The sequence below is a fragment of the Danio aesculapii genome, chromosome 17 (assembly GCF_903798145.1).
Source record: "Danio aesculapii chromosome 17, fDanAes4.1, whole genome shotgun sequence".
NCBI lineage: Eukaryota > Metazoa > Chordata > Actinopteri > Cypriniformes > Danionidae > Danio > Danio aesculapii.
The window spans coordinates 41,648,314-41,675,859 of NC_079451.1; the positions used below are offsets into that span (position 1 = coordinate 41,648,314).

Below are 27,546 nucleotides of genomic sequence, written 5' to 3' on the forward strand. Positions count from 1 at the left end.
GTCAAAAAGACCCGGCGAAGATTAGTGCTTAAAATGTCACTAAAATGCAGTATTTAAACCTCATAACTGATTAGAAAATGAGGCAAATAACTGCAAAAAAATGTCCACTTTTTCAGAAAAAAGGACCACCCCTTTGTTTAGGCTGGCTACGGGCTTGTAAAATATCTAACTAAATTCCATGTTTAAAAATAAAACAAAAAATGCCTTAAATGCTGAACAAAAAAAGCCAAACACACAATACAATTTCTAATATCTTATATCAATATCGATATTTACGGTAGTCTCATACACGCTCGTCTATAACGTGCTTTACGGTAGATTATATAAAGCTGAGCTGGCCTTGTTCTTCGACTCGACTGCTGCCTACAGCGACCGCACCGTGCGTCTACGGACAGTCCGCTCACAACAACCTGCCCTTTCCGTTCATATTTTCCGTTCATAATTCCTGAAATACACACGTCTGAAGACAACGGACACGATGAGCGATATAAACGTGAAGAAGCTGAAAGTGAACGAGCTGAAGGACGAGCTGAAGAAAAGGAGTCTGTCTGATAAAGGGCTGAAGGCGGATCTTATGTCGCGCCTGCAGGCCGCACTAGACCAGGAGGCGCTCTCTGGTACTAACGGCACCGAACGTCGGTACGAGGACGAAGGAGACCCCGCCGGGGAAGACCTGGAGGAGGACCCGGTGGGAGAGAGCATGGAGGAGGAAGATGAGGATGGAGGAAACGCGGAGGCCGAGGATGATGATATTATGGAGGAGGAAGAGGACGACGCCGGGGTAGAGATGGATAAATCGGATGAAGACGCCCTGCTTAAAGATGATGATGGTGATGATGAAGACGAAGAGATGGAGAAATTTGTTGAGGATGATGTGGCTCTTGACAAGGGTGAGATTACACGATGAAGATTGAGTAATTCATAGTTACTTTGTGTATAATTGGGCTGAAATAATTCATACTGACAGCAGAACGCGTATACTATGGTTTGTTATGGGCTCATTGCTGCTGTCCCATTTGTGTCCCTTTGAGTTACTGCTACAGTGAAGCGAATGCTAGTTTCACGTTATATGATTTAAAGTAATGTGTTTTACTTTGATAAGTATGTAATTATTTTATTTTAGTCTAGTCTAATAAAACTGAACATTATACATAATTATATAAATAATAAATATAAACATGTATTTTATGTAATTTGTTTATTTTCTTATTCTTATTTCCTTTATTTAGTGTTTTATAAATGTATTCATTGTTATCCAATAATCTTTCAATATTTTTTTAGCAGAATGCAGCATTTTTATTAAAAAACATATTCTATTTATTATCAGTTTATTTACTTTGCGCTGCATATATATCAAGCCTTAATGTAATACCTATTTCATTAACCTAATCAAAGTATGAGAAATATATGCAAATGAAATGCAAAGAATAATGCAAAATAATTCCATTATAATTGTACTTTCGTAAAAAAAAATTGTATTGATTTATTCATTTTATTTAATTGATCCCTTTTTTGTATTTGCACCAATTTACAGTTGAAGTCAGAACTATGAACTCCCCTGAATTATTAGCCCCCCGTTTATTTTTTTCCCCTATTTCTGTTTAACTGAGATTTTTTTCAACACATTTCTAAACATAATAGTTTTAATAACTCATTTCTAATAACTGATTTATTTTATCTTTGTCATGATGACAGTAAATAATATTTGACTAGATATTTTTCAAGATCCTTCTATACAGCTTAAATTGACATTTAAAGGGTTAACTAGGTTAATTAGGTTAACTAGGCAGGTTAGGATAATAAGGCAAGTTATTATATAATATTGGTTTGTTCTGTAGACTATCGGAAAAAAATATAGCTTAAAGGGGCTAATAATATTGACCTTAAAATTGTTTTAAAAAAATTAAAAACTGCTTTTATTCTTGCCAAAATAAAACAAATAAGACTTTCCCCAAATTTCCTTGCTCTGTTAAGCATTATTTGGGAAATATTTAAATATTTATTCAATGTACCATTAATTTTTTTGTCATTCAACAATAATAACTTTGTGTTGAACTTAGTTTTAACCTTTTATTTACATTTATTTATCAATAATAGTTTTTCTTCAATTTCCAGACAGTGAAACTTGTAAACATTGGTTTGTTTTATCAGTCCAGCAGTAGGTTCACAGGATCGGTGAGTGGCAAAAAAATGCTGAAGTGAATATATGAAAGACAAAAAACTCCAGATGGAGTGTGTGTGTGTTTAATGAGCTCAGTTAGTTTGTTTTTCTCCACTACACTGTAGAATTGAGGAGCACCTCATGTCATCACATTGTTACTCTTTGTCTTCATTTGGCAGATGCTTCTCCCCCCTTTGGGCTAAACTGGGGTCAGTGGCTTTAGCCTACATCTGTGACCATAAAACAAGCCTTATGATGCTATTTTAATTTATGAATTAATTTAAATATTTGTGCTTATATGTTCAAAAAATATTATTTTTCACATTCTGTGCATTGCTGGAGCTCTCTGACTGAGTTCTGGTTTCTGCCAAGCCCCTTCATTTGGATTGCCCATATCTCTCTTCCATTCGACTTTAAGAAAACATTATAAGTCATCATATGGCATTGTCAAGTCATGCCACTCTCTTTAGATAATCCCAAAAAAATCTTTTAGATTGTCATTACATTTATTTCATATTTGATTTATATAATGACTTGTTGTCATGCATGTTATTTGTAAACATATAATTACACATAATAACAAATAATTGATTTATGAATGTCATGTAGTATTTTGCATATTCACAATATTAGTTTGTTTAATTACTATTTAAACAATACAAACTCCAGGAAGTAGATGCTTATGAGTTAAGTGTTTGCATAATACAGTAACAATGTTCACGATTAAATTCGAGTAATTACAATTTTATTTTTAATTAATACTAGCCAGTTTTATATATTGTCTATTGATTTTTTTTTCTGTTTATTTGTTTGCACCAAGTCTCATGCATTGAATAAAACGTAGGTTCAGTATTGTTTTATTGTTTTTGTTGTTATAAAATATTTATTTTTAATCACTAACAATATATAGCAACAAATCTGTCTTTTAATAAGTATAACCAAGTTGTCTTCATTCAGCACTAATATTTTGCCATTTAATTTGAATTCATATTTCAGATCTATTTCTTTAAAGACAATACAAAATTCAAATTTGAAAATGAATAAATTATATAATAAAAATCAATAATAATGTAATTAAAAAGTCAAGAAAAGAGGTGCTTTTAAGATTTTTAGTAGGGATGAACTGATACCACTTTTTTACAAACCGATACGAGTATTTTAATTTGTGCACTTGCCGATACAGAGTACCGATTCCGATTCTTAGATTTAGTTTCAATGGAAGTGCAATTCATTTGAAAGGAGGTTTTATTTTTTGTCTGTAGCAAGAATGAATACAAAAGTCTTTACCAGAGAGCTTTGCCAAGCTAAAAATATACACAGTGTCGATAACTCTGCAAATTGATAGACCTCATCGATTTCCGATTAAGCATGGACATTTAAAGGTTATTCTTGCGCTTACATGCGTCCACGACTTAACACATTACACAAAGAGTGTGCAGTTGGTTACGTTATGGGGTCACTCTCTTGACGGTGCATATTGGGGACGCATAAACCCCTGTTATGTGCAGTTCTTTGTTATATTCGTGGGACCTGCTGTTAATTAATCTGTGGGTTAGGTAATCAACAAGTATGCTGTTTAATTATGGGTGGGTTGAGGGTGGATAAGATCAATAGTTGGTTATGCAAACTTTAACTACTCTCTCTAAAATATTAAGATGTTTTAAGCGATTTTATCTTGACAGACTGCTCTCAGTGATGTTCAGCTTTAGGCATTTTATTTAGCCTGTAGTCTACTATATAATAGATTTTTTTACACAATGTTCCATTGCTTAAAATCTCTTTAATTTTTTATATTTATAATTTGTATATAAAATGAACGGTTGCTTGTTTCAATGGGATTATTATGCAAGGATTATATTGCATATTCGGTTTATTCTTTAGAAGCCGATAAATCGTTAATAATGTATTGTGTAAACAGATTGTTTATAAGGACTAAGCTATTAATATATAATGCATTAATTATTACATTAAGACATTGAAGTCAGGTAGGACAACAAATCACATCTACGTAGTGCAATACTGTTGCGTGGTATCGTATAGGTACGAGTATTTTAATCAAGTATCGACCCTATACTGGTATCAGTATTGGTGCATATCTAATTTCAGGTCCCAACTTTTGCCGTTCTTCAAGATGCATGCAATTTCAATATCAAAATGTGTGTTACTTAGCTCAAAATTGCACAGTTTGCAGTTGTCTTGGCATCAACCTTTTATCTGTACCCGAACAATCCTGCGGTGTACAATAACCGCACTGTCTGACGTCGCTCCTTGAGCATAAATACACCTTTCTTTTGAAGCACTGCTCATTGCAATACATGCATACCCTAAATAAGAGTATAAATCCTCCAGTAATTCTGTGGACCATCATGTTACATCATGCCTGGTCCAGCAGGGAGGTACTCCTCCTTACGCTTTATTGTTTTATTTCCAAAGGGGATGCGGACAAAGACAAGAAAGATGAACAGAAGAATAAGAAGGGTGTAAAGAGACGCCGAGATGAACATGGAAGGGCCTACTTTGAATTTATTGAAGAAAGAAAATACAGCCGGTAAGAATCGTGCAGTCGGGCCTCTGGTACTCCTGAGGTTCCGCTGCACCTGAAAGATTTATGAGCAGTTCTGGCAGTAAAGAGCCAGATCTGACATCAGTGCAAAGAAACCCATTTTTACTGACCATTTGAAATGAGCTTATAATAAGGGCATCTCTTTCACCTCAGAGCTCGGGCTGTTAAAGAATGAAAATCAGTATGTTTATGGTGGAAATTATATTGAATGGGGTATTGTTTGGATCAAACATTGTTTAAATCATATATTCTATCTTGTCTTAATAATATTGTTTGTTTTTTGGTGTTTAATTAATATGTGTATTTGTTTATGTATTGGTGATATGCTAATTTGTCTTTTTTCTTTTCCCAGGCAATGCATACTTAACCACTAAACACTTTAAATTGTTATAAAGTAAATATTAAACGATGATTTTCAAAAATTTATATTTATATATATATATATATATATATATATATATATATATATATATATATATATATATATATATATATATATATATATATATATATATATATATTAGTGCTGCACAATATTTTGTTTCAGCATCAACATTGCTATGTGCGAATCTGCAACAGACACATTGCAGGGTCTGCAATGTCAGATTGGGATTATAATTAACCAGACAGCACAGTTCATATCATGCGATTTGTAGAGTCGTTGCAAAAAACGTATTATTTTATGTTTTTTAATGCCTTTGACTGTAAGATTTCAGCTGAATTTGAACCTTTTGGGCACAAGACATTAGTTTGCAATTAGTTTAGCAAAAAAGTTTGCAGCTTTAATGAAGATTAATTGTATTTAATTATCTAATACTGTGGAAAAAGACTGCTGTATTGTTTTACATTTGATCATTACATTTTTTTTTACTTCAATACTGTTAAACTGTCCAACCGAAAACCATTAAGTGTTATTTATTTTATTTTTTATCTTTGTTCTGTTGTTTTCATCTGCACTTTATTCAATTTTATTTGCACTCAACTACAATTCATTGTAATTAATATAATTTTTCAATTATATGCTATGGGATCTCGACAGAAACGCAGCACAATCTGCTCATATTTCCATCAGTTTCAAGCTACAAATGTTCGGACCACATATCAACAGAACAAAACTAAACATATGATCGCGAACTGTAAATTATGGGCACTTGCGATACATAAACTGCACCCACAGCGGTTTTTAAAACCCTCATGTCTTTGTCAGATCTCCAATTAGGCGACGTTTACGTTTATCTTGTGGCTATTTCTCAGTGGTTTAATCATTGTTGACACTTATTTTGTTTAGCCAAGTGTCTGCTTTTATATTTGGTGTCGTTTTTTGGGGGGATAAGATTAATATTTTTGTGTAGGGAAAATCTATTTGTTCACCTTTGCTATTTATACTTTGACTATTTTATACTTTTTCTTTTTTTTCATATAGAGTTATCTTTGAAAATGATTTTCATATCACAATATATACAGTAATGCAGGAAAACTAAATATTGCAATGGCAGTTTTTTTTCCAATATCGTTCAGCCCTAATATATATTTTAAAACGTATTGTTCATTTAAATATATTATATTACTATTATATTATTTGTTCATGAATTTTAGATATTTTTAAATATTTTATTTTAATATATGATGCCATTTTTAAAAATATCAACACAATACCAATGTTTTAACTTCTGATAAGTAAAAACCCTTTGAAAATTAAGAAATCTAGAAACAATTATCTTTGAAATGTCTTTATAAAATAATTTAACAATGATTTAAAAATAGCTGTAATGCACACACACACACACACGCACAAATATAAATAAATGGACTTCAGATGCCAAAAATCTGACAGACTTTGGCATCTGAAGGCTAAATGTATTTCTCTTTATTACAAAATAGTAAATGAGCTTTCATTACTCTCAGGGCGAAGTCTCCTCAGCCCCCTTTGGAGGAAGAAGATGAAGAGTTTGATGACACAACCGTGTGTTTGGACACCTGTGAGTATGAAGATCTTACTTAAAAACAGCTCACAATATGTTTTTAATGCAAAATACTGGTCATATGCTAAAGCCTGTAGGTAGCAACATCATCTGTGCTTAATGTGCAGTCAGACTGTAGCTTGTAATACAGTTTCGTCTTTTCTCTTCTTCAGATGACTGTGACCTGCACTTCAAGGTGTCTCGTGATCGCTACAGCGCCTCGTCTCTCACGATGGAGAGCTTTGCCTACCTGTGGGCAGGAGGACGAGCGTCTTATGGAGTGGACAAGGGCAAGGCTTGCTTTGAAATGAAGGTGAGAGTTCGCTCTAAAAGGCACAATATGTACAATTTTCTCTAATGCTGTGCACATATTAATCGCATCCAAAATAAAAGTTTTATATATATCACACACACATATATTTATATAGATTTTTTTTTCTTTTATTAAAATATTTCCCAAATTGTATTCAACAGAGCAAGGAATTTTTCACAGTATTTCCTATAATATTTTTTCTTCTGGAGAAAGTCTTATTTGTTTAATTTCGCTAGAATAAAAGCAGTTTTTAATTTTTTGAAAACATTTTAAGGTTAATCTGTCTTTGTCAGTCATGTGCTGTTGTGTGTGACGTCATACCCACTTTTTTGGGGGGTATCGCGTCTTCAATGAACATCCGGAGGCAAGTTGAGAGCGACAAATAACGTAAAAGAGACGTGTTTACAGTATTTTAACAATCAATCACTTTACACTCTTAAATCCATATTATCCAAGTTGACTCGATCGGATTCAAAATGCAGTTCTACCTAAAAACTAGTGTTACATTAATTAAAATAATTTTTTAAAGCCTAAGCAATGACTATTGTGGAGTTGCTTAAATATTGTGACGTACTTACCTTTATGAAAATGTAAAGAGCAAACATATGTTGACAATAGATATATTTTTTTGCGTCTCACTGCTGCAACCCAGGACATCTAATGCATCTGTTATTACCGCTACATTCTTACTATATCCTTTCTTCCAAGTGGGAAATTTAAAATATCTGTCATCGTGATTTATTTGTTTACATTTTTGACTTTTTATTACAACCCTTCACACAACAAGAATGTAACACTGTATTTATTCTGCGAAAGATGCTAAAACCATATAACAGCTAATGTTAACTCGAATACCCCACAAATGGCGGCTAGACCCATAATACAACTCGACTTTCACTAGGGTGATGTCACCTGTCGAAGACCGATATTGTTAACCCCTTTAAGCAATTTTTTTTTCACCCAAAAAAAAAACATCCATAAATTTCTCCTTTCTACTCGTTCTTTCTCTGAAAGCACAGAAGCACAGCCCACGAGTGTCTTCTCATCAATTAGATCTTATTGTACAACAGTTATCCAGATTTTTTGGCAACAAAAAAAGAAATCACATTTCTAATCCCAATTCTACCCCTTAGCCCTTCCTCTTACCACTGCCTCTCGTTTTGTGCATTTATTTGAAGATGTAGCGGTATCCCAATTCTCTTTAGCTTAAAGGCATAGGGCTAAATTTCACAGCTATAACAGCAACATGGCTGCACACGTGAGTCAAGAGATGCTCGAATTTAAGATTTTTTTCTGGCATAATCAAGAATATTTACAACAAACAAGCATATGTTATAACATAATCATAACGGCGTTTGTTTTACAGTCATGCTTAAACAAACTTTTTTGATAATCCATAACAATAACTCCTGTATAGTTCTAACACACAATATACTTTCACATCTGACACTCGATGACACTCAAATACCCTGTAGTGGCTGGGAATGGCCTTTTTACAGTGTCTGGTATAACGTTACTGACGTTTTCTTGTGTTTACGTAGATAATTATGGCCAGGGTGTAAATGCACAGTACAGTTATGAGCTGATTGCCACGTTATATCGTTATGATAACATGAAATCCTTGCCTTCAGTCAGTGATTTCCTGAAGATAAATATGAAAACCATTGCATCTGGAATAACTACAGCATTCGCTGTCGTCGATCTCGTATGAAGAGCTTGCGACGACATATGATGACATGTGCAGGTGCTGTAGTGCTGTCCCATTTTTTTTTAGGGAGTAAATTGTGAAGCCCTTCCCCTTCACATTCTGTTTTAAGGGCCAAGGGGAACGTGTAAAATAGTAGAATTGGGATTGGGCCTTGGTGGTCAGCAGAACATATTGATGTTTGCCCACTAGGGGGCATTCCCCTAATGGTGTAACATCACGTAAAAACTATCAATTGGGATCTCTTTAAATAAAAATAAAAATACTAATAATAAATCACGATTCTCTGTTAATCCAGAAAAAAATGACACGTCTTGATCAAACTATGGCAAGTTGATTTAGCTAAAATGTTTGTTTTTAGTGCATTTATATTTGAGATTGCCATGTTCATTGCTCAGCATATAGAAGTACATCCTCACAGATCTATCTGTTCATATTTTATTCATATTTTATTCACCAATTCATTTTTTAATTAGGAAGCTATACAATATTATATTTGTGCATGTACATTAGATTAGTCAGTACTGAAGCCAAATCTGGAGCTTAACTAACTAAATAACTTTGGATACGGTGAAAAAAATAGTACAGCCCAAGTTGTTATTGAAAAATATTAAAAACAAATTTTAAAAAGAGGAAAAATAAAGAGAAGCTAAGAAAATTGAACAATTTAGTTGAAATTTTGTAGGTTGTAATTTTTTTTTTGCACTATTCAGCTTGAATTTAATTGTATTATCTTTCAATTTCTAAATGTGTTTGGTGAGTAAAATATTATTTTAATAAATATATCAGTTTAATAAATCTGTTTTGTTTAAATTCACCAAAATACATTGCCTATATTCTCTGAGAAATGGATAAAAATATTCATCTTCAAAATGGGGTGTAGTCAATTATGCAGAGTACTGCAATGGCTGAAATGGAAATAAACATATAAATACTTCCACTGTGAGCAGGTTGTCGAGAAGATCCCTGTAAAACACATCTCCAGTAAAGGAATTGAAGACCACGATGTCCTGGTGGGCTGGTCATTGGCCAACAGCTCTCATCTGCTTGGTGAGGAGGGTTTTTATATTTATTTCGAATATTTTAGAGGCGAACACCAAAATTCAAAGTGCATTCTTTATGTTGACAGGAGAGGAAGCTCACTCGTATGCCTTTTCAATGACGGCCAAGAAAACCAGCAATGCTGTGACAGAGGACTACGGGGAGACTTTTGACGAGAATGATGTTGTCGGTTGTTTTATTGTAAGTATACATGTCCTTTTAATCTCTCAGAATGAGTGTTTAACCACTGTGCAGTTACTACTTTTGACCACTAAGCGGCGCTATATATGGTTACCAGTGGCGCCCCCAGAATATTTTCTTAGGGGTGGCCAGAAGAGGTCGCACCAAATCTTAGGGTGGCACACAAAAAAATAATGAATTCAGTGCAATGTTATATTTTTGTTTCTGGTAAATGAAATAATGTGGTTTTAATTAATTAGTCTTGATGTATTGCAATTTAATCCTTGAAATAATTCAGCAAGTACATGTGCATGTAACCTTTCAGCTATTTTTCACATATTTTTATTGTACATCATACAATATATGCCATGTCTAAAATGAATGAAGATTGAGTTAATTAATAAAACAATCAAATTAACAAACTGAACAAAAGGCATACACACACACACACACACACACTATACAGACCCTAATAATATCATTTATCCATATTCCTTTTTGAGCCACAATATTATTAATACAGCTTCTTCTATTAACGTACTTAAGGTAAATATTAAATTGCTATTAATGTCTATTGAAGGTGTGTGCGTGCTGTTAACGACGATCGGGGAGGGCACTGGCGGTTCTAGTTTTAATGACACCCTGGTTGAACCACCCCATACCCCCCCCCCCCCCCCCTTTAATTGTTAGATTTATTTTTCAATAAATACAACAGTTTATTTATATTTAGACTTAGACTCGACTCGTGGCCGAGAATTAATGTTATAAAGTCTTACCTCCCTGACTTATTATTCCTCCTTTCTGCATTATAGCCATGCTTAGTGAAAATATTATCATCATCATATTAGTTTTGTCGACGTGCAAACTCGCTGCGTGCCGACACCTCTGCACAAAAGGCACTCTGGTTTCATGGCGCATGAGCGGCGCATATTTTATCGGCGTGCATGCAAACAACCGGGATTCACATAGAAGTGTGTAAGGCGCACGGGAATGGTTTCTCTGCGTATGCGTCAGTTTGCTTTCACCAGCGTTGTTTCGTTTGCACATAGAGAATAACAAACGCGTGCAAAAGATGCCAACTATGAACAGCCCCTAACAGTCTTTATTCTGGGATTGCCACTCTAAGTTAATACACTTGCATAAAGTAAATCGTATCCCAATGCTTTTACTAGGGAATGTTTTTTTTTGTTTTGTTTTTTATGCACCGTCTCCGTGTGGTGCCCCCAGCAAGATCGTCCATATTGCACATGCCTAAATCTGACACTGGGGGAGACGCAGTGAATCAGCTACGTCAGTGGCACCAAATATAATTTAGTGGCTGCATTTTATTTATTTATTATTTGAAATATTGGTAATTTACTTAAGTGCATTTAAATTAATAATATCAACAGCAAAATCATATTGCAGTGGCCACAGGGGTGGCCAGGGTTTACCCAGGGGTGGCCGTTTACCCTGGAGTTTACCCTTGGGGGCGCCCCTGTTAGATACACTACCATTTAAAGAGATAGTTGACACAAAAATTAAAATTCTGTCATCATTTACTCACCCTTCACTTGTTCCAAACCGATTTGATTTCGTGTTAGGACTGTGTTGTTTTGGTTTGTGTTTTTGTACGTTTTGTCTGTTGTAGGTTGTTGCGTGCCTTCAGCGCACCTAATGCTCGTCAGCGCCCTTATTTAATCTCAGTGAGAGAGTTAACACTAGCATCCATACACTAACACTGACAACACTTACCGCATCCATTCACTTGCTTTTCACACTGGTTAAACATACTGATACTGATGTTTTGATAGTCATTTTCAATTGTGTTAGAATAGATATTATTTTTGACTTTATTTCGCTGTCGTCTCACTTAATGTTACATCTTTGAGCCCGGTGTAACATTTTCTTCTGTTGAACACAAAGAAAAATATACTGAAGAATGCTGGAAAAAAGAGCCACTGACTTCTATAGTAGTCCTATAGGATTTTTTCCTAGTATTGATTTCAATGGATGGTTTGTTCCAACATTCTTGAGAATATCTTGTTTTTTGTTCAGCAGAAGAAAGAAACTCTTAAGAGATTGGAAACCACTTGAGAGAGAGTAAATAACTTTATAGAGAACCAATTGAGAGTGAGTAAACAATGAGGAAATTTTCATTTTAGGGTGAACTAGGAAATGATTACTTTTATAATTAGTATTTGAGTTTGCATTAAATTATTTGAAAGTTATAACAATAAATACAGTTGTTACAAAAGCTTTAATATGTTTTAATGTTAAATGTTAATATATTAAATTATGTTTTTTTTCTATAATAAAAAGGTCATAAAAAAGCTTTAGTTTCAAGAAAGCTTTTGAAAAGCGACTCTTTTTAAAATTGGTAGAAATAAGACATGTTTCCTGAGGACCATGTAATCTCACGAGAAGGATTCTTTAATATTCTGATGAAAAACGCTATTTTTGTTTTATTTCAGTTTTTAGTTTATTTAAAACTTTACTTAAAGTAATTTTGATTGTGGCAGTGACACAGTGGCTCAGTAGTTACAGTTGAAGTCAGAATTATTAGCCCCCCGTGTAATATTAGCCCCCTTGTTAATTTTTTTTACCCAATTTCTTGTTAACAGAGAGAAGATTTTTTCAACACATTTCTAATCATAATAGTTTTAATAACTCATTTCTAATTACTGATTTATTTTATCTTTTCCATGATGACAGTAAATAATATTTGACTAGATATTTTTCAAGACACTTCTATACAGCTTAAAGTGACATATAAAGGCTTAACGATGGTAATCAGGTTAACTAGGCAGGTTAGGGTAATTAGGCAAGTTATTGTATAACGATGGTTTGTTCTGTAGACTATTGAAAAAAATAGCTTAAAGGGGCTAATAATTTTGACCCTAAAATGTTTATTAAAAATAAAAATTAAAAACTGCTTTTATTCTAGCCAAAATAAAACAAAAGACTTTCTCCAGAAGAAAAAATATAATAGGAAATACTGTGAAAAATTCGTTGCTCTGTTAAACATCATTTAGAAAATATTTGAAAAAGAAAATGGCCAATAATTTTGACTTTAACTGTATGTGTATATTAAAAATAAACAGTTTAAAATAACTCTCTGCACTAATTTTGGTCATAGTATGTCATGGTTTCTGTGTTTATTTTGTTAGAACTTTGATGGAGCGGAAGTGGAAATCTCCTTCTCCAAGAATGGAGAGGATCTGGGAAAGGCGTTTACAGTGAGTAAGGATGAGCTGAAGGGAAAGCCGCTCTTCCCGCACGTCCTCTGCCACAACTGTGCTGTTGAGTTTAACTTCGGCCAGCAAGAAAGCCCATTCTTCGCTCAACCGGATGGATTTACTCTCCTGCAACAGATCCCCGTTCATGATCGCATCAGAGGACCGAAGGGCCCCGAGAACAAAAAAGACTGTGAGGTCAGTTTCATGTTCAAGCAGAACATTATATTTGCTACGTTTTAAATTGTATTAAATCAGCCATGTTATTTCTGAAATATCCCTCAGATAATAAAAACCTTCAGAGTAAAGATGTGAATAAATTTGTGAAATTTGATTTATATATATAGTTGAAGACCAAATTATTAGTCTTCATGATATTTTTTCAAATAATTTCCCAAGTGCGGTTTAACCCTTTTTTTCCAACACATTTTTAAACATAATAGTTTTAATAACTAATTTCTAATGAGGTCATGACGTCAGGTGACCAAAATCCAATGTCTAGCCAGCGCCTAAGGACAATGTTAATTTTCTGTCCAATAACGACATCAAATGACAATGATATTTGGTTAATTTTAGGTTGTGTTGAAAAACATCTTAAGCCAACGTCATATTCATGTCAAATACTGACATTCATTCATCAGGTATGACAAACAAAATCCATCGCCTGATAGACGTCATAGTGGTAATGTCCACACAACGTCAAGCTGTAACATCATTAGATGTTAATATTTGGTTGATTTTAGGTTGTGTTGGTACGCGACCAAAATCCAATATCGAGCCAACATCTTCAACCAACGTCATATTGATGTCAAATACCAACATTTATTCATCAGGTATGACAACCAAAATCCAACATCTGATAAACGTTATAGTGGTAACGTCCACACAACGTCAAGCCGTAACATCATTAGATGTTGATTTTAGGTTGGACATTGGGCATTGATGTCAGCCTGACGTTGGGTTCTGACATCAACCTGATTTTCATTTCCAAACAAAATGCAATGTCCCCACGACATTGGGGTGTAGCATCAGTCTGACGTCATGTTGACGTCCTGGGCTGCTGGGTAGTCTTCAGCTTAAAGTGCAATTATATGGACCTAACTGGGTTAATTGGGTTAACTAGGCTAGTCAATGAATAACAGTGGCTTGTTTTTATAGCCAATCTTAAAAGGGGGCTAATATTACGAAATTACCGTAATAGTAATACACATGCTCAATGCATTGCTGCTATCTTGACTTATTCTGAAGTGCTGCTTGATTTTGTAAAACAGGGAGTGGAGGGGGTGGGGGCGACGCTTCAGGGAGACTTGGAATGTCTGTACATAATATACTCCATTATTTCAAATGTAAAACTCACGGCTTGCTGACGCATACAGATACATTATTCGCAGGTGACGATTGTGGATGTTTACAGGAGGAAAACAGATAAATATGGTATAGCATGTGATCGCCACTGACTGAAAACATGGTACCGTTGATAACACCACATACACTTGCCACCAATCAACCCCACCTGTTCTCAACTTTGTTACTCAAAGAACACCATCCAACTCCCCAACACACCCTGTTTTCAAGAAATTCAATCACAAATGTTGGCAGGCATGAGCTAAAGTGCTAATAATAATTGCGAGTGACAAACCGCGTTTCTCGTTCTATCTCGTATAACCAACATCATATGGATGCCAGATACTGACATTTATTCATCAGGTTTGGCAACCAAAATCCAATGTCTGATAAACGTCATAGATGTGGATTTTAGGTTGGACGTTGGGCATTGATGTTGGCCTGACGTTGGGTTCTGTCGTCAACCCGATTTTCATTTCCAAACAAATTGCAACGTCCCCAAGACACTGGGGTACAACATCAGTCTGACGTCATGTTGATATCCTGTGCCTGATGGCTAGTATTCAACCTAAAGTGCAATTATAAGCACATAACTTGGTTAATTGGGTTAACTAGGCAGGTCAGTAGATAATAGTGGTTTGTTGTTAAAGCCAATCTTAAAAGGGGACTAATATTATGAAAATAAGTTTTTAAAAAATGTATTCGTTTTTTTTTATTGCAGCCAAAAGACGTAAGACTTTCGCCTAGGTATAAATTTATATTAAACAATATATATATATATATATATATATATATATATAATAAAATATTTTAAAGAGTTCAAATTTCACAGGAGGGCTAATAATTTTGTCCTCAAATATGTTCTGGAGAAGGGTAAATGTATTTTGAATGTTTTCTTTATGGTTGCACGGTGGCTCAGTGGTTAGTATTGTGGCCTTACAGCAAAAAGGTCACTGGTTCAAGTCCTGGCTGGGTCAGTTGGCGTTTTTGTGTAAAGTTTGCAAGTTCTCCCTGTGTTCACGTGGGTTTCCTCCAGGTGCTCTGGTTTCCTCCACAGTCAGTGAAATCTGCGAAAATCATAAACACTGAAATTCTCTGTAAATCCTCTCAGGTCATTGTGATGGTGGGACTGCCTGGATCTGGAAAAACTGAATGGGTCACAAAGCACACAGAAGCCAATCCTGGAAAATACAACATACTGGGGACGGACACAATCATAGAGAAGATGATGGTGAGAGTTAACAGACGACAATGCGTCTTATTCATTAAACATGCATTTGCACACATTTTTGCATATCGGTATGGTCGTTTTAAATCATGATTTATCAAAAGCTTTCTTAAATCTATTGTAGATGAACGAAAAAATTTCAGAACATCTTATACCACACAAACACAATAATCATGTATGCCTTGTGAGCCTTATAAACATGTATAAAGAGCCTTACATATAATTCGATACATTATTTACTGGGTGAGTGGAAAGTTACTAGACATTATATATTGAAAATAATGTATATGCACTTGCTGGCCACTTTATTAGGTACATCTTACTAGTACCTGGTTGGAACCCCTTTTGCCTACAGAACTGCTTTAATCCTTCATGGCATAGATTCAACAAGATACTGGAAATATTCCTCAGATTTTGGTCCATATTGACATGATAGCATCACACAGTTGCTGCAGATTTGTCGGCTGCACATTCATGATGCCAATCTCCTGTTTTACCACATCTCAATGGTGCTCTTGGATTGAGATCTGGTGACTGTGGAGGCCATTTGAGTACAGTGAACTCATTGTTATGTTCAAGAAACCAGTCTGAGATAAGTTGCACTTTATGATATGACACGTTATCATGCTGGAAGCCATCAGAAGAGGGGTACACTGTGGTAATAAAGGGATGGACATGTCAGCAACAATACTCGGGTAGGCTGTGGCGTTGACACGACGCTCAATTGGTACTAATGTGTGCCGAGAAAATATCCCCTATACAATTACACCACCACCACCAGCCTGAACCGTTGATACATGGCGGGATGGATCCATGCTTTCATGTTGTTGACACCAAATTCTGACCCTACCATCCGAATGTCGCAGCAGAAATTAAGACTCATCAGACCAGGCAACGGTTTTCCAATTTTCTATTGTCCAATTTTGGTGAGCCTGTGTGAATTGTAGCCTCAGTTTCCTGTTCTTAACCAACAACCATGCCAAATTCAAAGTCACTTAAATTACCTTTATTCCCCATTCAGAGGATCCTTTTTGAACTGCAGCAGATCGTCTTGACCACGTCTACATGCCTAAATGCATTGAGTTGCTGCCATGTGATTGGCTGATTAGAAATTTGCATTAGCGAGTAGTTAGACAGGTATACCTAATGAATATATATATATTTATTTTCCTTTGTCTTTTGTTTTGATGCCATATTTGTCTTTCTCTGGACGAGTGCCTCTTTGCCAAAGCCCTTATATGTAGCTGGTTTGGGGGTGTATTATGCAAATTATTAACCACATTTACACAGGCTTTCACAAGACTCCAAATTCACTAGCAGAAGGAGAAGTTTAAGAACAAGCTCATGCGCATATGTATGTGTTGTGAATTGGGCAGAAATTTCTGTGAGTGTTTCAAACGTGTGTATTAATATGAAAGCATACACATGCAATGTATTGTTACAAAAATTACATAACTGATGTGTTTTTGATGTTTCAATTCAGATTTCCACGTTGAAACGACAGATGAAAGACGTGACCAAGCTCTTAGAGATTTCCCTGCGTGCTCCTCTCTTCTTGGGTAAATTCATTGAGATCGCAGCACGGAAAAAACGCAACTACATTCTCGATCAGGTGAATAAGCTAAATCTCATATTAAACTATACAGTAATCTCTGCACCCTGTACGTGTGACGTTAAGTTCATTGTTGTATTTTCGTTTAGACTAATGTTTCAGCTTCAGCCCGAAAAAGGAAAATGTGCCTGTTTGCCGGGTTTCAGCGTAAAGCAGTGGTTGTCTGTCCAACAGATGAGGAATTTAAAAAGAGGACGCTGAAAAAAGCAGAAACTGATGGCAAAAATGTACCTGAACACGCAATCGTAAAAACAAAGAGTAAGATCTTTGCTTCAAGCTGTACTCTAAATTGTGTGCAATATTGTTGTTTTAGTATTATGTATTATCTGTATCTTGTAAAGCTGTTTATTAGGTGCTTTATTAATATTTTATTTATTTATTTTGTTTGTTGACACTTTTATTCATTCATACTTATTTGGTCTAAAGGTTTAATAACTCTTCTGTTTTATGCTTCTATCATAATTTTGTTAGTTTTTGTTATATATATATTAAATGTTTTTGAATCTGTATTTTCGTTTTTGATTTTATAAATTTTGTTCTTATAAAAACTGAATTATTTAGTTAATTACATTATTTTAATGATGAAAATTAGTTATAAAAACAAAATAAATAAAAAAACAAACAAATCAAACTTAATTTATTAATTTAAGAACGATCTATCTAACATTATTAATATTTACATCAGATGTTGTTTTAGTTTATTTAACATTGGCATGGTTAGGAGGCCAGTGGGCAAAATTGGCCGGAATACTTTTTTTTTTTTTTTTTTTTGGAAGGACATTCTGGGAATTTTAACATGCACATTAAAGTCTGGACCTCAGTTTAATGTCTCATCCGAAAGACAGTGCTCACTGTGCAGTATAGAGTCCCCATCAATATACTGGGGCATAAGGGCTCACACAGACCGCTGGTTGGGCACCTGCTGCTGGTCCTGCTTACACCACTTCTGGCAGCAACATAGCTTTGTTTGTTTGTATACTTTATTGTCCCTCAAGGGGAAATTTTCTGTAGACTCACAGAGCACTTCAGCAAGTTCTGACACAATAAAAATGTAAAATAAGCAAACGTGAAAAAAGAATTACATACAGGAAAAAAGCATAAGCACTCTATCGATCGGTGTTCAATAGTCTGAGTGACACTGGGATAAAAGAGTCCTTAAGTCTGTTCCGCTTCCAGCGAGAGGTTCTGTATCTTCCACCAGAAGGTAAAAGATCGTAAAATGGGAAGAGTACATGAGATAGATTGTTCAGAATTCTTTCCGCTTCATTCAGAGTGCATTGCTCGTAAAGTGTTTGAATACTAGTAAGAGTTTCAGATCCTATTAGTCTCGTAGCAGTTCTGATAATATAAAAAATTTTGATTTCACATTTACAGAAAGATTGCCATACCATGTAGAAAGACCATACCTGATGCCACTCTCAAAAACATTCTAATAAAATAAGTACATGATTTTCTTAACAACATAGAACCATAACCTTCGTAGAAAATACAGTCTTTGGTGACGCTTATTACGGATCCAGTTTACGTGAGTGTCCCATATTAGATACCTATCTATGTAAATTCCCAAATACTTGTATGACTGTACCGGAGTGATTTCTTGATTATGTACAAACACTGGTAAATGCTCGACAACACACTTGGGATCAAAAATTATTTCCTTTGTTTTTTTTTTTTGTATTTTCTTTTAAAGTTTTCATCACACCACTCAACAAATGAATCAATTTCAGAAAAATAAACAGAAACAGGATCTTGTTTAATCTTGTTCAAGCCTTAAATTACCGTATTGTCGTCAGCTTTGCTTAGCTTCAGTGGGAGACCATGTGAGAGTTGCAGATAGCTGGCTGCCAGCAATACATCTGATGTATTTTTAAATAAATAAGCATATAATAATTATATCATTATTATTATTATTATTATTATTATTTGTGTTATTTATTTTTATTATTCTTTTATTTACATTTTTATTATTTACATTTATTTATTTTATTATTTACGTTTTATTTTTAAATATATTTTACATTTATTGTTGTTTTTTATTCAAAGCAAATGCTTTTATGTGCTTCTGTCTATTTTATTTAATAAAAAAAAAATGTTTTAAAGAATGGCACTCTAAAAACCCCTCTGCTCCTTCAGGAATATACTCGTTGCCAGTGGAAGGCGAGTGCTTCAGTGAAGTGCTGTATGTGGAGCTGCAGAAGGAAGAAGTAGCCAAACTTCTTGAACAGTATAAAGAGGATAGCAAAATCTGTTCTCTAGAGAAGAAACCCAACCAGGGAGTTCAGCCTAAGAGAGGAAGCCCAAGAGGACGAGGAGGAAAAAACATGTTCAATCGTGGTGGAGGAGGAGGAGGACTAGCTCAGAGAGGAGGACGAGGAGGCTTTCCACACAGAGGAAACTTCATGGGTGGTACGTCAATTCATTCACTTCAATTCAGCGCCACCATAGAGATATACATTAGATGTCGCCTACCCTGCTGTTGTCTTTTAGAAGGAATGTGTCAATAGAGCCGCCATTTTAGTACAGAGTAGCGCTCCTTTGAAATGAATGCGGGACCAAGGTGCAGTGGAGGACTGTGGCTATCCAAAGCCAGAGATATATCCTTATACACATACAGTTGAAGTCAGAATTATTAGCCCCCCTTTAAATTTTTCTCTTTTTTTAAATATTTCCCGAATGATGTTTAACAGAGCAAAGGAATTTTCACAGTATGTCTGATCATATTTTTTTCTCCTGGAGAAAGTCTTATTTGTTTTATTTCGGCAACTATAATAAAAAAATCTGCTTTAAATGTCAAACTAAACAAATAGCTAGATATTCTCGACACATGAAAGTGTAAAGCCTGCAGCCCACAACAAATGTGGAAAGTTATTGCGTATCATTTAACAAACTGTTTACTTTGTATGAAATTTATGTGATTTTGCTCACATGGATAGTTTAGTATTAATCATATGATGTCATTACACTGCTCTGCCGTCAGCCAATCGTTGCATTGCTGATCATGATTTCGAGGATCCATGCATCTGTTCTTCACAACACACGCAGCAAGCTCAGATCAGTTCATCTAGACATTTTAATCTGATTCACAAACTTGTTTGAAGAACCAAATTAGCCAGAAATCAGTTAAATCGCCTTAGGTCATTTAAGGTACGAAGAACAGACCCCTGGTGTGAGTAGTTCAAACTACAACATCTTATATGCCTTTTTAAATGGAACACTCTGCTTTTAAGGGTAGCACAGTTCTGTGAAATCCTGTAAAACTCTTGTGCAAAAGAAACGCCCACAAAGAAGAAACACAGGAAATCCCCATAGCATTGCATTAAGAATAAACAGATTCAATAGCATTTTAACATTAGTATGCACTTTTTTGCAATCCCACCATGTTTATTTTACTAACTTTCTGCAAGGTGACCTCATTCATCTAAAAAATCAATACTACCATCATGTGGACTGTATCAAAGCTTTTTTATTATCCAACCAAATAGTATCATATAAAATAAAAAGTAATATGTAAAGTAGTATTATAAAATTTAAGTGCTGTGCAGCAATGAATCGTGATTATGCAAACAATTTAACTGTGCGTAGTTTATTTTTTTGTGTATAACTAAAATACACACATACGTGCATATATTTAGTGTTTATATTTCGATTTAATTATTATTATTATTTATTATTGTTTTTTTAAGTGTATATGATACAAATTATTTAGAAATTTAAGTATCTACGTGTAACCCACCGGTCCTACTACACCCAATCCAGTCTGAGCTTGGATCGAACCGGCAATTCTTTGCATGGGTGTCGGTTGCTCCAACAAGGAGACCATGGTCTCTAGCATCTTTCTCTAGAGCTGTGTTTCCCAACCCTGTTCCTGGAGGCACACCAACAGTACATATTTTGAATGTCTCCCTTATCTGACACATTAGCTTCAGGTTTTGGAGTCTCTTCTAATCTTCTGATGAGTTGATTCAGGTGTGTTTGATTAGGGAGAGGTTGAAAATATGTACTGTTGGTGTGCCTTCAGGAACAGGGTTGGGAAACACTGCTCTAGAGCACGTTTAGAGGTCAGAGAAGTGAGGTTTACCTGCATAGCACTTCACAAGCTGGCATTCGTTACACTCGCCCCCTGAACCTCACTCCCATCCCGGACGAGCCCCCGTGTGTAACCAACCATTCCTATTGCACCTAACTCGGTCGGAACTGGGATCGAACTGGCGATTATTTGCATGGGAGTCGTTTACTCTAACAAGGAGCATTAGGAGCACTAGAGGACCATGACCTCTAGTGTCTGTCGTTAGAGCATCTTTAGAGGTCAGTGGAGTGAGGTTTACCTGCATGGCACTTGCCAGCCTCCCTCTGTTACATATATTAGAAAACCACTTTATATATAGTTTTGTTTATAAATGTATATAATACACACACACATATACCCACACACACACATATATTAAGTCAACTTATTTTGGATGCGATCAATCTTTGCCCAGCACTATAAAATATTGATGATATATTGATAGCTTGGAGTAAATGGACAAAGTCGAACTGCTTCAGGCAGCCTGAATGAAAATGCGACGCACTTCAGGGTGAAATCATGTGATGTTTTCTGGTTATTTGGCAGTGCCTATTCCTCGTGGTGGGTTCAGAAGACCACCGATAGACTTCATTCCTCCGCATGCCTTCAGAGAAGTCTTCAGTCGGGGCAGTTTCAGCCGGGGCATGGTGATGCCCAATAGAGGTGGTGCTTCCAGACCAGGACCAGGACCAGGACGGGGAAACATGGGGAACAGAGGAGGAGCCATGCACAGGGAACACATGGGGCCCGGTGGAGGGGGCAACTTTAACCAGGTGAAGCAGCACTACTGGTTAAATATTAAAAAAGCATTCATCTCTCATACCAATCAAATATGTATTTAGAAGTAGCAGCTTAAATGGCAATATACACTACCTGTCAAAAGTTTGGGGTCAGTAGGCTTTTTAACTGTTTTAAAATAAGCTTCTCCTGCTCACCAAGGCTGCATTTATTTAATCAAAAACACAGTACATATTGAAAAATTATGAAATGTTATTGCACTATAAAATAACTGCTCAAAAATAGTTTGATTTAAGTTTTATAATTTTTTCCAGTAATTTTAATGATAATTTTCAGCTTCATTACTCATATGATCCTTCTAATCAAGAAATTGCTCTAATATTATTATTATTATTATTATTATTATTATTATTATTATTATTATTATTAATGGTAATAGTAATAAAAGCAATAATGACTAATGTAATAATTTCATTTGAAACTAAATACGATAAGCAGTTATTTAAAATTTTAATAAATATTTAACAATATTTAAATATTTTATTTATTTACCTTTAATAAATGCCACGATATTTGGTTGGTTTTAGGCTGTGGCATCATGATGAGACATCCATACAACGTCAAAGTCTAACATCCGTAGACATTTATCATTGGTTAGTTTTATGTTAATTACCTAACTAATATTAAACATCATTTAAACATCATGACATGACATCCATACAACATTCAAATCTAACATCAGCAGACATTTATCTTTGGTTGGTTTTATGTTGTGTTATTTACCGAGTTAAAATTCCAATGTTACTTTAATGTCATAATATGACGTCTTTACAATGTTAAAAGCTAACATCATTAGCCGTTGATCTTTGGTTAGTTTTATGTTGTCTAATTAACTAAAATTCAACATCATTTTAACATCATGATATGACATCCATACAACGTCAAAGTCTAACATCAGTAGACGTTTATCTTTGGTTGGTTTTATGTTGTGTAATTACCTAACTAAATTTAAACATTATTGTAGCATCCTATGACATCCGTACAACGTCAAAATCTAACATCATTAGACGTTTGTCTTTGGTTGTTTTTATGTTGTGTAATTACCTAACTAAACTCCAACATCATTTTAATGTCATTATATGACATCCATACAACGTCAAAGTCTAACACCAGCTGACGTTTATGTTTGGTTGGTTTTATGTTGTGTAATTAACTAAAATTCAACATCATTTTAACGTCATGATATGACATCCATACAACGTCAAAGTCTAACATTAGTAGACGTTTAATCTTTGGTTGGTTTTATGTTGTATAATTACCTAACTAAATTTTATCATTATTGTAGCATCATGATATGACATCCGTACAACGTCAAAATCTAACATCATTAGCCGTTGATCTTTGGTTAGTTTTATGTTGTCTAATTAACTAAAATTCAACATCATTTTAACATCATGATATGACATCCATACAACGTCAAAGTCTAACATCAGTAGACGTTTATCTTTGGTTGGTTTTATGTTGTGTAATTACCTAACTAAACTCAAATCATTTTAACATCACCATATGACATCTATACAATGTCAAAGTCTAACTAAATTTAAACATTATTTTAGCATCATGACATGACATCCTTACAAAGTCAAAGTCTAACATGAGTAGACGTTTGTCTTTGATTAGTTTTATGTTGTATAATTACCTAACTAAAATTCTACATCACATTTAAATGTCATAATGTGACATCTATACAATGTCAAAAGCTAACATCATTAGCCGGTCATCTTTGGTTGATTTTAAGTTGTCATGAGCTAACTAAAATTGGCGTTGAAGTCTGACCTTAAACTGACGTTGGGTTCTGACGTCAACCCGATTTTCATATACAACCAAAATTCAAAGTTAGTCTGATATTGGATTCTAATGTCAATTTTACATCTGTGTGACGTCCGGTGCCTGCTGTTTCCACAGAAGTTCAGGGGTCGAGGAGGAAATAATCGAGGATTTAAAAATGGCAACTTTAGGATGAGCAAGGCACAGGCTTTCAACGAAAGCTGGCAACAAGGGGTGAGTCCCTTAAATGTTTCTATGTGAGAAAGAATTAATCTATAAAAATTATACATATTAAATCAAACTATTATTTTGTATTTGATTCATTTATGGCGGTTCATTCCGCTGTGGCGACCCCAGATTAATAAAGGGACTAAGCCGAATAGAAAATGAATGAATGAATGAATGATTTATTTATATTTTGGTTAGAAAGTATAAATGTCAGTGGCATGGTGGCTCAATGGTTAGCACTGTTGCCTCACAGCAAGAAAGTTGCTGGTTCTAGTCCCGGCTGGGCCAGTTGGCCTTTCTGTGTGGAGTTTGCATGTTCTCCCCATGCTGGCATGGGTTTTCTCCAGGTGCTTCGGTTTCCCCCACAATCCGAAGAGATATGCGGTATAGGTGAATTGGGTAAACAAAATTGGCCATGGTGTATGAATGTGAGTGTGTATGGGTGTTTCCCAGTACTTGGTTGCAGGTGGACGGGCATCCACTGTGTAAAACATATGCCGGAATAGTTGGCGGTTCATTCCGCTGTGGCGATCCCTGATAAATAAGGGACTAAGTCAATGGAAAATGAATGAAGGTAGTAAAAGTGCATGCTTTAATTATTTTTGTATGATCTTTTTCTTCGACAGTTCTGTAATCGGAAGCCATGGAGTCATCCGTACAGTCCTTCATATTACTGAAAATAAGCTCACGTGAAGAACATCAGCTTTAACTTCAGAAGTCAAACATTCGCTTTATCTATTGTCTTCTTTTTAATAGGACATTGAGGAGAAATGACTCTGGAGCTTTCAGAGCTTCATAGTTGGTTTGTTTTTTGTTTTATTGATATTTTATGTATGTATTTGACCGCAGGCTTGTATGCCAATGCAGTTCAATTCAGGTCTCTTAGTATAACTTCAGGGTGGGATGTCTGACTTTTTGAAACTTTCAACTTTCTGATTTTTACGTGTGTGAATCTTTGTGTAGCAGTAAATCTCAGTGATAAATGGAGAATTAGAGAAAGTTACATCTAAAAGTAATCTATTACAATCTTAAGTCCATGTTAGTCTTAGAAAAAAAGCAAACATAACACATACTTTCACATTACGTGTCTACACTTTCTAATTCACCCAGAAATGAAAATTCTGTCATTTACTAATTCTTAACTTGTTTCAAACCTTTACGAGTTTCTTTCTTCTGTTGAACATGGAAGATATTTTGAAGAAAAAACTAAGGAAAAACAAATACAATGGAAGTTGATAGTTACTGTTTTTGAGAAATCTTTAAAATATCTTCTTTTGTGTTCAACAGAATAAAATAAACTGATAAAAGTTTGGTTCCACTTGAGTGTAAGTATAGCGAGTAAATGTTCATTTTTGGGTGAAGTTCATTTGGCTTTATTAGTTGGCATTTAATACAAACAATTACATTAATCAAACCAACTCGCATCGTTGCATACATGCAGCCTCCCACAGAAAAAAAAACAAACTTATCAGGTTAAAACAAAAATCAAGTAATTGATAAATCCTTTAATATTGCAGTTTATTATGAGCGACCATTGACAATTGGCCAAAGCTATTTCTAAAACGTTTTGTCCTACTTAAAAACCATCGCTTTTACTAACAGATATACTTAAAAAGAAGAGTGACTCAAGATTGTAATATATTACTTATAAAAGTTACTTTACCCATCATTCATTATAAGAACACCATTGTCTGCGAACTTTGGAGTTATATGATGAACATGCTTCTGCTACAGTTATATGTTTAGCTGAAAGAATATAAAACATTTTTTGTCATGACAGCTCTCTGAGATTCAGTAATTGGTATGTGTATGTGGCAATGTTGATGTGGTCTTGGTGGAATAGATCTGTTCCGCTGCTGCTGCTTGATTATTATGGCAGATCAAATACCGACACCTGCTACTGCCAGTATGTTCACGGACATACCATCTGAGAATATAACACACTGCTGCTGCAAACAATATATACAGTTGAAGGTAGAATTATTAGTCCTCAAATATGAGCCCCCCTGTGTGTTTTCCCCCCAAATTTCTGTTTAATGGACAGGACTTTTTTTCTAAACATAATAGTTTTAATAACTCATTTCTAATCACTGATTTATTTTATCTTTGCCATGATGACGGTACATAATTTTTTACTAGATATTTTTCAAGACACTTCTATACAGCTTAAAGTGACATTTTAAAAGCTTAATTAATTAAAGATTGATTAGACAAGTTAGGGTAATTAGGGAAGTCATTGTGTAATGATGGTTTCTGTAGAAAATCCAAAACACATATTGCTTAAGGGGGCTAATAATATTATTATAAATTAATTGGCTTTAATATTATTAATAATATATAATGTTTTTTGTTTTTTTTTAATAAAAACTGCTTTTATTCTAGCCAAAATAAAACAAATAAGACTTTCTCAAGAAGAAAAATATCATAGGAAATAATGTGGAAAAATTTCTTGCTCTCTTAATCCTAGGTTGGGAAATGTTTGAAAAAGAAATACACTGGAGGGCTAATCATCTTGACTTCAAGTGTATGTATCCCCTGTAGCAGTTCTAAACACAGGTGGAGCTGGGGTGGAGGAGGGTCTCTGAAAAACACACTGCAACATTACAGCATAGAATGACACTGAGCATTTAAAAAACTGTGGAGTGAGCTTATTGGCTGCCAAAGCAACAGCAACATGTAGTTAATGATGTAGGAGCAGATTAGATGACCTATCAGTTTCATGACAGAAATTTGTATCAAAATAAAATGAGATGCCGAAACATGTTTTGGTCCGCAGACTGTATATTTCTTAAAATAACTTAATTTCAACAGTAGTTATGTAATAACTGAGTGTTTTTTGGATTAAATTTCTGAATTTAGAAGTCTGTCATTTGTATATGAATACAGTAGGTGCTAAACAGTCGGTGGCCCGTCCGAAATCGCTTACTACTCGACTTGGTACTACATTTGTATTTTTACATGACCGTTCTACATGTAAAAAGTATGTCCTATATAGACCATTTTGAGGGATGTAAACATTAACAATGGTCCTGTTGTATTTCCTGTTTTGCATTTTTTATTTACATAGCTTAATTTACATAGCTTCTGAGAAATTGAAAAGGTCCACATATTGATAATGTTATGATCACTGTTAATGTTATCACTGCACTGTTAATATGTAAAGTTATGATTGAAATGCCTCTTTTTGCGCTTATGAAATAGTTTATCAACGAGTAGGAAGTGTTAATGCGCCAATGACATCACATTGAAATGGTCTATAGCAGGGGTGTCCAAACTCGGTCCTGGAAGGCCGGTGTCCTGCAGATTTTAGCTCCAACTTGCTTCAACACACCTGCAAGGATGTTTCTAGAAAGCCTAGTAAGAG

General features: G+C 34.8%; 1 protein-coding gene across 1 annotated transcript; it reads left to right on the plus strand.

Annotated features, from left to right (window-relative positions):
• The first annotated feature begins 344 nt into the window (after positions 1–344).
• On the plus strand, positions 345–25,605 carry hnrnpua (heterogeneous nuclear ribonucleoprotein Ua). Its single transcript, XM_056476782.1, has 14 exons — positions 345–890; positions 4,595–4,709; positions 6,630–6,703; positions 6,859–6,998; positions 9,654–9,753; positions 9,833–9,945; positions 13,074–13,337; positions 15,595–15,714; positions 17,195–17,323; positions 17,413–17,581; positions 19,457–19,729; positions 21,936–22,162; positions 24,093–24,188; positions 24,809–25,605. Exons 1-14 carry the CDS (start codon positions 479–481, stop codon positions 24,857–24,859), a joined length of 2,283 nt encoding a protein of 760 aa, XP_056332757.1. The 5' UTR covers positions 345–478; the 3' UTR covers positions 24,860–25,605.
• Positions 25,606–27,546: the final 1,941 nt, after the last annotated feature.